Below are 13,497 nucleotides of genomic sequence, written 5' to 3'. Positions count from 1 at the left end.
ATAACAGGGTTTTTAAAAGAAAATATGCCCAAGTTCTGAACAATTTATAAACAAAAAATTTAAGCACCAGTTTTAAAACTAGAAGCAATGTGTGTCAGTTTTGGGTTATTATTATTAATGTTAATGTATTATTGACATACAATAATGTGGCACCATGTTATAGTAGAAAAACCATAATGCCTTGGCTCAGATACCACTTCTGACACTTTGCTACATGATCCTGGGTAAGTCACCTAATTGCTCTGAGTCTTGGGTAACTCTAAAGCTACACATTATAGGTGGGTCATGATCTGCTTTGGTGTGGGTGTTTCTGCACTGATGTAATCAGAGGTTTTTGGCATATTTTATAACATAATTTATAAAATATTACAACAATAATAATGATGATGCTTCACTATTATTTCAATGGGTCTTTGATCTCATTGGTGTGGGGTCTGCCTTCTTCTCCTATATAACTCTTCTCCATGTCTTGCTGTAAATCTTCCATAGTGGACCTAACCAGTATGATAGGGACCGTCCTGTAAATCTCCTGACATTTCCTGGGTACCAGTGAAATACGTAGGCTGGCCACCTGCTATTCCTCACTCTCTCTACATGGCTAGTCAGTCTCCTGTCCTGGTCAAATAGCTTGCCAGACTTGAAATAACAATGGCTCACATTTGTAAAGTGCTTTGTGATTAAGAAACATTTTGGCTATTTTATATTAAATTGATAATGATGTAACAAATGGGGAAAATGCCATTAAAATACAACCTTTGAGTGAAGAAAAGTTATGCCTTTGTACTATTTTAAAACATTTCTGTGGTTGGAAGAAAGGTGCTATATTATGGCAGACTGTTATATACAAGCCTTTGGTCTAGTGTTGCCTGGAAGCAGGGGAATAGACGAATCCAGAGGTCATTGATTTTCAACTATAACCTGAAAGATTTAGTGTTTTGGGCACAACTGTTACACTATCTAGTAATATTTGAGGTTTACAATTTTAAAAATCTAAAATCATAGAGTGTTGGAATTTGAACTCTTTGGAGACAGACTCTTGTCTATGTTTCCCTTGTGCCTACCATAGTACCTGGTACATAATAGGTACTTCATAAAAGTAAGTTCATTGATTGACTTATTGGAAGGGAGGTTTTGGGTCATCTGGTCCTCTCTCCTCAGTTTATGAAGAAGTAAGTTGAGTCTCAGAGAACCCAAGTAACTGTCCCAAGAACACACAGCTAGGACATGGCAGAACCAGGACAAAAGAACAACGTACATTTCTCTTATGCTTTAAAAGTGCATAAAAGACTTTTGTCACAACATCCACAGGAAGAAGGTCGTTGCAGGTATGATTTCCGTTTCACAGACAAGAAAGTTCAGGCCCAGAAAGATAAAATTATAACAGCCATGGCCAAGCAACAACTACAAGGTGATGGAGCCTATGTTTAAACTTGTCTTCTGGTTCCAAAATCCAGAGCTCTGCCATGTTCTTCCTCTGCTCTTCTGAGGTCTAGGCCAGTATTCCTTTTATTCACCTGCTCCTAAGCTAGTATGCTCTTTGTCTGGTAGATTGCCACTTGTGACCCTGGCCCAGTAATATACAGAATCAGTTCAGGGCATACATTCTCAATTGTGTATCCATGGATGCTGGTTGCCAATCAGGAAAACCCATTCTTTCGTTGACTGTTCTAGGGTGCACTATCCAGTTTGTGGCTCATCTCAGGCTGAATTTTCTCTCCTCACACCCTTTGGTAGGAGCTGTCTTGATGTGGACTGAAAGAAAATAATTACTGGGGGGCAGAGGGGTCAGAGAAAAATTAAATTAAATCCATTATTTATGAAGTGTCTATTCTGTGCAAAGACCTGTGCCATGGGCTGTCAGTGCGGATTCTTTGGGATTATCCATGTCTTTTTTGTCTCTTCTTACGTGTGGAGATTTGAAATTTAAGTGGAGAAATGGTCTCCAGTGATGACAGCTCACATTTATGGAGCGCTTTAGGATCTGCCAAAGCTTTCTTCACAGCTCTATGAGGTAGTAGTAATGATGACAGCAACACTGGTAACAGTAGCTAGCATTTATAGCCCTTCAAGGCCTGCAAAGCCCTTTCCAAAGAAGATCTCATTTGATCCTCACAACAACTCTGGGAGATGGGTGCTGTTATTATCCCCATATAGATGATGCATATACTATCCCCATTTTACAGATGGGGAAGCTGAGGCTGACACAAGTTGTCTTTTTCATGATCAGACAAGCTTGGAAGTCTCAGAACTGGTCTTCACAGTCAAGTCTTCTTATGGCAAGACCACTCCTTTTTTTATCACACCATAGCTGCCTCACATAAGTTCAAGGGAGAGGGTGGTTATCACTCGTGATCTTACCAGAGGCTTTTGAGAGTCTGCGGCCTTACCATCTCTGGCCATGAAAGTATCTAGGTCTCATAGTAACTAATAGATGCTGCTATAGAAGACGGGTAGAGTGGTACAGGAGAATCTCTGGAACCAGGAGGAAGGACAGCCCCCCTTTGACTCTATGCCCAAGCATAATTCCCAAGGAGAGGCAGAAGAGAGCAGGGAAAGTTTGGAACGAAGGCTGCGTCTTAATTTTAAAAAGATCTATACTTTGATGAGTGTGTGTACTCACACATCCCAAGCCCTCTACCCCTTAGCAGATTGTACATCATAACTTTCTGTAGTCACCCAAAATACTTCCCTTTGTGGCCAGTCTTCTGGTGAGGAGAGTCTCTGCCCTTAAGGAGGCTGGTCCTCAGACAATAGATGGACAGTCCATTGCTGGGTCAATATTGCTTTCCAGCTTAGGTGGGACCTGCCAAAGCTTGTGCTACAGTACCATAATGCCTTGGGGGTAGTTGCTTTGTAGAATTGAAAGAACTCTGAACTGTAGATTATTAAAACCAGAGGACTACATTCAAATGCTAGCTCTGCTACTTATTACCTGTGTGACCTTGGGCGAGTTACTTAGATGGGCTTCAGGTTTCTTATTCATCAAATGAGGGATTTAGGCAAGTTGCTTAACTTCTCTGGGCTTCACATGCCTCCTCTGTAAAATGAGGTGGTCAGGCTTAGACGACCTCAAAGGTCTCTTCCAGTTCTAAATCTGTGAGGTCCCTGCTGGCTCTAAAATCTACCAGCCTATGATTAGACTTTAGTGAAGGTGGTGGCATCCAAGTGATTCAATTCTTTTTTTTTTTTCCTTTCCCTTTACTAATGAGGCTAAATTACTGAAAAGAGATCTAGAACTTGAAAGAAATTGTAAAAAGCTACTCACTAAAAAGATAGTAATTCATCTGTGTCAGTGAAAGAAAAAACTGCAGCGGCATGGTCTCAGCTTTTGCACTCACGACGTGGGGATATGGCCTCCTGCTAACAGCAGGATGCCGAGTCAGTTTTCAGGTACTCCAAAGATAATTGTGAGATGAGAAGATAATTTAGAATACTCACATCCTCTCTCCACTTCAACATCTCTGCACAATGTACAGACAGAAAGTGAAAAGAGATCGCAGTTCTGGGGAAAGGCTTAGCAAGCTGGAAAATATTGATTACATGACATCATCTGTATATTTGTATTACCCAGGCTTTCTCTGTTTCCTGTTACCATGGACAGCTGGATGTAAACGGCATTGGAGGTAGTCTCTTGAGGAGAATAGTCGGAGAAGAAGCTGCTCTCCCTCAGCAGGTGGGTTTCTTGCTGTTCAGTTTGGGCTCAAAGGAGTTTATTTCCCTAAATTCTTGGAAACACTTTTGTTGCCATTCTTGACCTTTGTCCCTTTCACTCATTGTCACATAGGCCATCAGTGGTTTAAAGCCCCTGTTAAGGTCTGCTCCATGGCCATGGAAGTAGCTATGAGATAATATTTATCAAATGTTTTACAAACTCTAAAGCGCTAAATAAATGCTAGCTATTATTTGTAGCTGGAATTAAGAGGAAGGGATTGCTAACTGCCAGGGCCAAATTCCCTTTTTGATTTTGTGCCCAAGCACAAGCTCCAGACGTCCTACGGTTTTGTATAGAGCTCTGGTATTTTTTTGATGCACAGAAGTAAGTGTAGTGAGCCTGAAATGTTCCCTCTATTCCAAAAGAATCAAGTTACTGTTATTTATTACATATTTATCAATTCATGTGAGTCAATATCTGACTGACTTTTGTTTCCAGCACATTCTAGAAGCACTAGGAATGAGTCCCTGTGATGTATCTCAGAGGACATGAAAGTACTGCTGACTTTAAAAATTCATGAATGACTTTTTTTGAGGGCTAACTCTGCCACCACCTGCAAACTGACTCAGCATAGAAGGATGCAGCTTGCAGGTGGGGGCAATGTTAGCCAGCCAAAAAGAAATCATCTGTGGATTTTTAAAGTCAGGCTCTTGGCCCAGAGTTCACAGCATGCATCTTTCCAGGTTCTCCATACTCTACTTTAAATTGTTTGAGGAAAGGAATTAACCAAGACCAATGTAAGCAGCAGTATGGCATGGTGATAAAACCACTGGACTTCAGAAGACCTGGGTTCAAATTCTGGTTCTATTGTTTACCAGCTCTGTAACCTTGAACAAGTTCCTTTCCCTTTTGTGAGTCTCAGTTTCACCTGTAAAATAATGGGATTGGGACTGGATTTCTACTGTCCCTTCTGGATTTAAACCAATGACCCTAAGTAAAATCGAGTTCTCCTGTTTTTCTACCTACGTGCCCAGGACTTTGCAGAGATTTTGTACAATGTAGTCACTTTGAGTTTCCTACTACCGGCTGGCTTGTCACCAGTCACTGTAGGTGCTGACCTGCGCTGGTCTTCTTGCAGGAGGTGTATACACTCTGCTTCTAGGTCCAATATAGAAAGCTCTGTGTTTTTGCTCTCATTGTGGCCTGGTATACTGCCTTGACTTTTTCTGTTTTTCCCTTTACTCAGGAATCACCTTCTGCCCCGTCTGCCCATGGACCAGCATTACCAGAGATGTAGCTGAAAATTCCTTTCTCCTGAGTTTCCCTAGTACATATCCCATAATGGCTAGGGTAAGTGGGGACCCAGGGGAGAATAACAATAGTTGTCCCATGTAGACTTCCTCACACAGTTTACACACTCTTATAGTATCTCATTTCATCTCACTTGGTTCTTACAACAACTCTATAAGACTGGGGAGATGAACACATTGAGGTTCAGAAAGATGAAGCAGTTTGCCTGAGGCCATGCAGCTAGTGAAAGGCAGAGCTGTGTTTTCTGACCCTCAGCCCTGTGCTGCATTGCCTCCTTATCTACTTCAGAAAGTTTCTGGAGTCCTATTTTTCATGAATAAGGTCACTGAAACTAACTAAGACATGACAGCCAAGTCACTAGCAAGCATATTCCCATAGTTGTCTAAGGGATAGTAATTTTATAGCCTGCCTTTGTAGTTGGAGGTCCTTTGGGGACAATATTAAAGCATTTCCTTTATTGCCCTGTCAATTCTTGTACCTAATTTGCTTTTCTCCCTCATGAAATTCTCTTACCCAGGAATATTAGTGTTGGACTCTTGGTTTCCCTCGTGGAAACTCATTTATCCATCTGCCCAAACCCATGACCTCATTCATCTCGCTTGTCTCCACCAATCTCCTTCCGCTGTTGTTGGTGGAACTATTAAATTGACCTGAAATACACTGACTAATACGTCTACTGCCCCATTTCTCACTATTGAGTTTCTTCTTGTGAATCTACTGTCTCTTGTTTTCTTCTGTATGTTTATTAGCTACTTAGACAATGAAGCAATCATTTAGCAAGTAAGGTGTTAAAAATTCACATAGGCTTAAAAGCCTATGTTGCAAAGACAGAATTTGGATAGGAAGAATCTAGATATTGGTAATAAGAGACATTTTCACCTAACATTATTTAGTAGTTACATAAAAATCAATACTTAAAAGAAATTAGATGACCATGTGTGAGCTACATAGATTGTCCTGTCTGTTTCTTTAAAAAAACATAGGTACATTTTGTGACTTGGCAAGTTTCACCATATGGGAAAATAAGCCTCCTAGAGCACTCTGTATGATCCACTCAAACATCAGTAAATGGGATCTGAGAGTGACGGAGTCACTTCCCTGTAGTTAACAACAACACAATAGCTGACATTGGTAAAGTGCTCGCTGTGTGCCAGGCACTGTGCTGAGCGCTTTACGGTTTAGGTAGTCAGGATGGAGGTGCTGTTATTATCCCCATTTTATAGATGAGGAAACTGAAGCAAACAGAGGTCCAGTGACTTATCTGGGGTCACACAGCTAGTAAGTATCTGAGGACAGATTTGAACTCAGGTCTTCCTGACTCCAGGCCTGGCGCTCTCTCCATAAGAATTGTCAGAGGGAGGATTTGAACCTGTTTTCCAGGTAGCATATAGCCATTGTTCTTTTTATTACGCTTTATTTTCTCTCAGGGAGCTTCTCCAGTTTTGCTACATAGCCTTGGTCTTGAAAGATATCCCTCATGGGACTTCAGAGGCCTGGTCTTTTTCGAGCCCTGTGGATTATTCATATTCAAGGGGTATGCATTGTCATTCCAGGAGTTAGTTGGATTGGACAAGAAAGTCAAGGAGTGGTAGGTTGGAAAAGGAGTGATAAAATACCCACTTCTTCCTGTTGGTATTATTTTGTATATATGTTTCAAGTTTCAGAGAGAGTCAGCTGAAGTAGAATAGTAACCATCCTTGAAGCACACATATGCTCCAACCCCTCATGTTGGTCCTGTGACCCAAGCAAAACACTTTGGGTTACAAATAGCAAAAAACCCAAAAAAACAAAACTCCTTTTTGTTATGAGAGACCAAAAATCCAGGCTTACTCTCTCATGTTCTTTGCCATTTGGTTGATGGCCATGTCCACTCATTACATAAGTAAGGTGATTTTTACCAAGTTTCATCTGGAAGACAAATGGTTGGTCTGAGGGTGAATAGGGCTGGTCAGCCAAAAAACTTCTCAGGGCTATCCTAGGCTGTACCACCACACAGCACTACATTCTGAGTGGCCCAGATGAAGGACTGCAAGGAGAGAAGAGTTAGGGGGCCCAGATCAAAGCCTTGGGGAATACCCATAATAATGGGAGAGGAGTAAGGAGTCCTCTGTGGATGATGAGTGTTTGTAAAAATCAGCGTCCAACAGAGAGGCTTGTCAGCAGGACCAAATGTGGCAGGTAGGTCAATAAGGATGAAGACCAAAAAGAAGTCAGATTTTTTGATGACTATATCATTGGTAACTTTGGAGAGAATAATACTGTCAGGTGAAGGGGTTGAAGCCAAATTGCAAAGGTGAAGTTGAGTGGGAGGAGAGGAAATGGGGGTAGTGAATGTATATGGCCTTTTTTTCTAGGAGTTGGGCTGAGAAAGGGAGACAGTGTAGGACAGTAGTTTGAGGGGTAGGGTCAAGTGATGGTTTTTTAAGGATGTGGGAGACTTTAAAGGCCATAGGGAAGAACCAGAAGCTAGGTAGAGGTTGAATATTATTAGCAAGGGAGAAGGCAGGATTGAGGCTGCGATCTCCTGGAGAAGAAAGGATAAGTTGGTCTTGACAAGGAGAAAGGCCACTTCATTGTTAGAGACTAGAGGAAAAGTAGGAGGGAGGATGAGGTCAAGGAATTCTGAGGTGAAGAGGAGAAGAGAGATCTTATGCTGAAGGGCCTTAATTTTGTCAGGAAAGCAAGAGGAGAGATCCTCAGAGAATGGAGGAAGAGTGGGATGCTTGAGGAAAGAAAAAAATGTTTTGGAAAAGCTTTTCTGGGAGTTAAGATAAGGAATTAATTAGGGAGGAACAAAAGGATTGTTTTGCTGAAGCTAGGGCCCATTTAAAGTTGCATAATGTGAATTTATAATGTACTTTCGTCTAAGAGGGAAGAACCAATTGGCACAGTTGTGCTTGCCTCTATCTCCATTCAGTAGCATTTGAGTAGGAATGAAGGAAGTTAGTGGTGGTAGTAATCCAGAGTGGAAGTTTGGCAAGTGATGAGATTCCAGAAAAGAGGATGGTATGGGTTGGAATTAGCTAATCATAGGGATAAGATTGGCCGTGGAGTGAAGTGAAGTCAGGGCCTGGTGAGTGGCCTGAGGGCTCTAAGGGATTTAAGAAAGGAGAGCTCAACAAAAGTGGAATAGGCCACCTCAGAACGTGGTAGGTCTTCTTTCACAGGAGGTTTCAGGCAGAGGCTGGATGATGGCTTTTTGAGGGTGTTGTAGAGAAGATTCTTGACCAAGTAGGGGTTGGGATGAATGTGACTCCTGAAGTTCTTCCCAACTCTGAAATTCTGTGATTCTGGGTTGTTGTTGTTGTTTTTGCCAGATGTCCACCTTGCCAGCCGACACAGCCTATGCCCCTTGTGCCAACAACTCACACTGGGGAAGGGCTTCTGACAGAAAGTTATCAGCTGTTGATTCTTCTCTTTCTGGTATCTCTGTGGTTGATGGTCTTCTGTTTAGTTCTTGCTTTGAGGGGAGAAAGTTAAATAGGACAAGAATAACATGGCTTTTGGCATTTCCAAAATTCTTCTGTGGTGTTGTCCCATTACCATTTGGCATAGCCACCCTAGTTTATCAGCGTCCTTGCTAAAGTGTGGTACCCCCAAACTGCACGCAGCAGTGCCGACGCAGCCTGATTAAGGCAAGTGCAGTGGGATTATAACCAGTGTTCTCAGCACTTTGCCACTCTCAATGTCACACAGGAGCCTCTTAGCCTTTTTGTGCATTTGGTGTTACTGATTCCTGTAGAACTTACAGGCTACTTAACATCCTTCCCCAATAATCTTTTTCAGAAGACTGCTGTTTTAGCCATTTTGTACATGTTAAGTTCATTTTTTTTGAAGTAGGACTTTACATTTATCTTGTTTTATTTCCCTAGCATCTCTCATAGTGCCTAGCACATAGTAGGCACTTAATGCTTCTTGATTGTTTGAGAAACAGCCCATGGTAGAGGATGGAAAGGCTGTCTCAGTCAGGAAGCCCTGGCCCCTGGAATTGATGGGCTGTGTGACTGATCAAATACTAAGCCTCTCAGTGCCCCAGGTAACTGACTCCCTTCCACCAATGTGCCCTGCAAACTGAGGACAGAATTTGCTTTCTAATTAAATTGTGCATCCTAAAAACATCTCATTGCACTTTCTAAATATCAGTTTCTGCTGCTGTTACAGTAGCACTTTTTATTTGTTGAATGAATGAATAAAGGACTACTGCCCCAAACTTTGCTCAATTCTAGAAAGAGTTGGTGTGTTTTAGTTTCTGTTGGTTGCGTTTGATCATCTTTCTTCTACCGGTTATACAGATCCTGAACTGCATACAGTCTCAGTCATCTACCTCCTCTTCTCCCAAGACCCCAGGTGATCCTGTCCAACACATCCACGGTGTCAGTGGCAGACCCCCAGACTACAAAGCCTGTTACAGTCCACATGCTATAGATGCAGACTAGACATGGACAGCCACAATGACAGGGCCCTCTCAGTCATAGTTGCAGTGAACTAAAGGATTTCTAAGGCATCACCCCCAAACCTATGAGCCTGTGATCCTGTCTCTCCCACCTCTCCCCACACATATGCTAATGACACAATGGTACAGCCTCAATGTTTCAGCGTTGCTCTTCTACTGCATCACCATAGGGATACAACTGCTGCCCCATAGGAACCCCAGTGCAGCCTCCCCCACACTATGAGGCATGGTATAGCCAGCTCATGAGCTCCAGATGTCCACAGCCCCCCAGCACCTCAGTTGGAGCCCCCAAAATGCGCCCGCCTCATGGCAACCACTGGCATGATGGGCACAGGGAGGAAGGGGCCCCTCCAGGCACCTTGGTTCTCTTCACAGCATAGTGCAGAAGAGCCCCAGCCCTACGTCCTTGAGCTGAGATGGCTCTCAGTTAATTAGCATGCTCCCCATTAGTAGAGCACCCAGCAGACCCAGCATTCAGTTTCTTAAGGAGGGAACATCATAGCTGCTCTTTGGAGACAGACACTTGTAATCATGTGGACATTTGATTGCATTGCTTCCTTTCTTCTCCTCCCTACCCCCCTCCTTCCACCCTGTTCAGAGCTGCTCCGAGTGCAAGGAGAAGAGGCCAGCGCACATTCTCTGCACCTACTGCAACCGATGGCTGTGCAGCTCCTGCACCGAGGAACACCGGCATGCCAAGGACATGGCAGACCATTTTCTTTCCTTAGCCCAGAAGGGATCTTCAGGTACTAATGCTCGATCTGCTCCACTGCCCCGGCCCGGGACTGACCCCTAGCTGAGCCCAGGGCCGCCTTTCCAGAACCCGGGGTTGAAGAGAGATGTTTACTGGCCGGGTGATCTCTCTGTGCCTTAGTTTCCTCGTCTGATAATAGCACCTGCCTGACAGGGTCATTGTGAAGACTGAAAGCCCTCTATAGAAGTGCTTGCTGTTAATAACTCCTCTTAGTATAGTACTTTAAAGTTTGCGAAGTGCTTTTCTCACAAACAGCTCTACGAAGTAGCGACCGTAGGTATCTACCCATTTTACAGACGAGCAAACTAAGGTTCTGAGAGACTATCTGAGGCAGGATTTGAACCCTGATCCTGGGGCCGACACTATTATCCCTATCCCACGGTGTTCTTAAATTCCCAAGGGGCATGACACATCCTAGGAGCACCAGGGACGTATAGCCAGCAGGCAGTGTCATTCTAAAGTGGCCCAGGGCCTTCTCAGTGTTGTTAAGCCACTCAGGGTCCATTGAATGAAAGATATATTCTTTTCTACCTGCCTAGAGTCATAGAGGGAAACAGGCTGTGGTTCTTTCCACGTTTGCTAATTTAATGACTGTTCCTGGCGGGGCAACCCCTCCTTGAACCCTGTTTCTGGGGTTAGGCAACTCCTAGATGTGTGAAGTGCTGGTCTTGAGCTCACAGCCCTCCTTCCTTAGAAGAGTTGGTGTTATATGTCAAGTCCATCAGAAGCTTTGTACCTGGAGATGTAGCCCTCTTTCTCTTCTTGGACTTCTTGTGTGTACCCCTGAGGGTCAGGGAGAGCTTAAAAACCTTAGAATGTTAGAACTGAATGAGACCTTCCAAGAGGCAGCTGGGTTATGATGGAAAAAAACACACTGAATTTGGAGTCAGAGAACCCCACTTCAAGTCTTGCCTGACTAGCTGCGTGACCGTGGGCAAATCATTTGAATCCTTCCCAACTCCAGTTTCCTTCCTTGTAATCTGGGGGCAGTTCTGCTTATGCTGATAAATCTCATTGGGTTGTTTTGAGGATGTGGAATATTTGTTGTGATAATGTACGTGAAAGACCTTTAAATGTCAAATAGTATAACTGTGAAGGAATTAGGGCCTCAGCTTGGCCTGGGTTGAAGATCACGGACTCAGAGCAAGGAGGGACTCTAGAGGTCATCTCCACCAGTGGTATCCCACATAGTGACCTAGAAAACCACAAATCAGCATTATCTATGTTGTACTGTATTTTTATTTATTTTAAGAAACATTTCCTAGTTGCATTTTAATCTGACTCCACCATGCTCCAGAGCTTTGCCATGGGGAATAGGACACCTCTGATCTAGACCAGCACCTTCATTTTAAAAACATGGAAGCTGAGGCCTAGAGATGTTAAGTGACTTATCCAAGGTCTCACCAGTAGTGAATAGCCAAGGGTTTTTTCCACAGCACCGCAGCTACTTGTGCAAAGTAACTTGCATGATTTCCCCATTTCTAGGAGTGAGAATGGGCGCAGCAGTGGCTGGCCACCCAAATGCCTGTCCTCTGGCTTGACCTTATTGCAATTTACATGGCCAGCTTAATCCTGGCTTTTACTAACTTTGTTATTGACTTTACACGACCCCATGGACTTTGTCCATGGGTTTTTCTTGGCAATGATACTAGAGTGGCTTGCCATTTCCTTCTCCAGTGTGTCCCCATTTTATAGGTGAGGAACTGAGGCAAACAGAGTTAAGTGACTTGCCCAGGGTCACATAGGTATTAAGTGTCTGAGGCTGGATTTGAACTCAGATCTTCTTGACTTCGGGCCCAGTGTTCTACCCACTGCACCACCTAGCTGCCCCTAACCCTGGATAGTTCTCTCCATGTACCAGATAACAAGCTATGTCCTGTGGAGATGATCCTATTAGATTTAAAGATCCTTGAAGGCAGAGACCGCCATTTTCTGCTGTATATCCGCCATGACCAGTTTAGTGCCTGAACACAGTTTAATGAATATTTGTAGAATTGAATTTGTTGATTCACATAGTGTCCAGTGAAAAACATGATGCATGTGGGTTAATAGTAAATGCTTTTGAACTCCCTGAGGGTGAATGAAATACCTCATTACTTTTCCTGCCAAGGGGAGGGCCCTGCTCTGTCCTGCCCCCGTGGGACCAAGTCCTAATCCTCTTGAATCCTTCCTGACTTACGGGAGTAGTTCTAGGTGTGATCACTTGTAAAAAGCATTGCCAGCTTCCCACGTGGTCAGACAAATGACCTTGGTTCAAGAAAAGACAGAGTTTTGTGTCCACAGCTTGGGCCATCCTAATCATGGGTGAATATCACTAAGCAGTCGCTTTGGCTTTGGCAGGTAGTGTGGCTCTTGGAGACAACAGACATAAACATATTGTCTGCACAACGGTGGCATTCCCAGAGATAAAAATGACCTTAGAGAACATCTAATTCAGTCTCCATGCCATATAGTCCAGCTTAACCTGGATAATAGACATAGCAGATGCAAGTCGCTTAATGTAGATCCTCCTGGAAGGTGGGCTGGGGGCAGCTAGCTGCCGAACCTGTTTGTAAGGGAAACAAAGAAAGCATAGCTAAGATTATGTGGTTTCCTTTTGCGTCTTTGTCATGAAGCTTGAGACGCCAGTGTACGAGTTATAGAGGCTTCTGAGGTTTTCTTGTCTTATGTGTTGGTGCGTAGACCGCAGGGCGAAGGCTTTTTTCCCTTCTGTTTTCTGCCCCAAAAGAAGACATTTGTCTTTTCTCTCTCCACTGGAATCTGTATAGCTATTTCAAAAAAGAAATGGAGTTAGCTGTAAACAGCTGCAAGCTACCAGGGCTTCAGCATAGCAGTGACAGTGTGAATATGATGCAGTGGGAAGAGAAGCTGGCTTCGGAGTTAGATGACCTAGGTGTGATACTACTGCTTGTTTGACCTTGGGCAAGTCAGGCAATGTTCAGCTCTCTTAATTCAGTGTCTGGCACATTGTTATAGTTTACTATCTCTTTTTCTTAAAGACTGTTTAATTCTCATTCTAAAATTCATTATCAACATGCAAAATTATAAATAGTACATAATGCCTTATCATTTTAATGTCCTCTACGTATGCCATCTTGTTTGATCTTCATAGCAAAGCTGTTGTTGGTTAGGTCATCTTTATTTTATAGCCAGGGAAGCAGAAGCTCAGAGAGAAGTGGCTTGTGCAAGATGACCCAGGCAATGAATGCAAGAGCCCAAGTCTCCGACCCAGAATTCAGTGTTCTCTTTCCAGGGCATTCATAGTCTCTCTTGCATTATCTTCTGTCAGAATAAAGGACAGTTTGCTCTCTATGCCTATGTGACTTT

At 43.3% G+C, this 13,497-nt stretch overlaps 1 protein-coding gene across 2 annotated transcripts in view; it reads left to right on the top strand.

The window, feature by feature from the left end:
* The window catches only part of TRIM66 (tripartite motif containing 66), a 123,596-nt gene that overhangs the window by 46,388 nt on the left and 63,711 nt on the right, over positions 1-13,497 (top strand). For both annotated transcript variants that reach the window (XM_036762697.1, XM_036762698.1), the window contains 3 exons: positions 3,572-3,673; positions 4,899-5,002; positions 10,015-10,162. In XM_036762697.1, coding sequence (XP_036618592.1) covers positions 4,994-5,002; positions 10,015-10,162 — 157 coding nt within the window. In that variant the 5' untranslated portion in view covers positions 3,572-3,673; positions 4,899-4,993. The remainder of the gene's footprint in view (positions 1-3,571; positions 3,674-4,898; positions 5,003-10,014; positions 10,163-13,497) is intronic.

The sequence above is a fragment of the Trichosurus vulpecula genome, chromosome 6 (genome assembly GCF_011100635.1).
Source record: "Trichosurus vulpecula isolate mTriVul1 chromosome 6, mTriVul1.pri, whole genome shotgun sequence".
Classification (NCBI taxonomy): domain Eukaryota; kingdom Metazoa; phylum Chordata; class Mammalia; order Diprotodontia; family Phalangeridae; genus Trichosurus; species Trichosurus vulpecula.
This window is presented reverse-complemented; position numbering and strand designations above follow the sequence as displayed.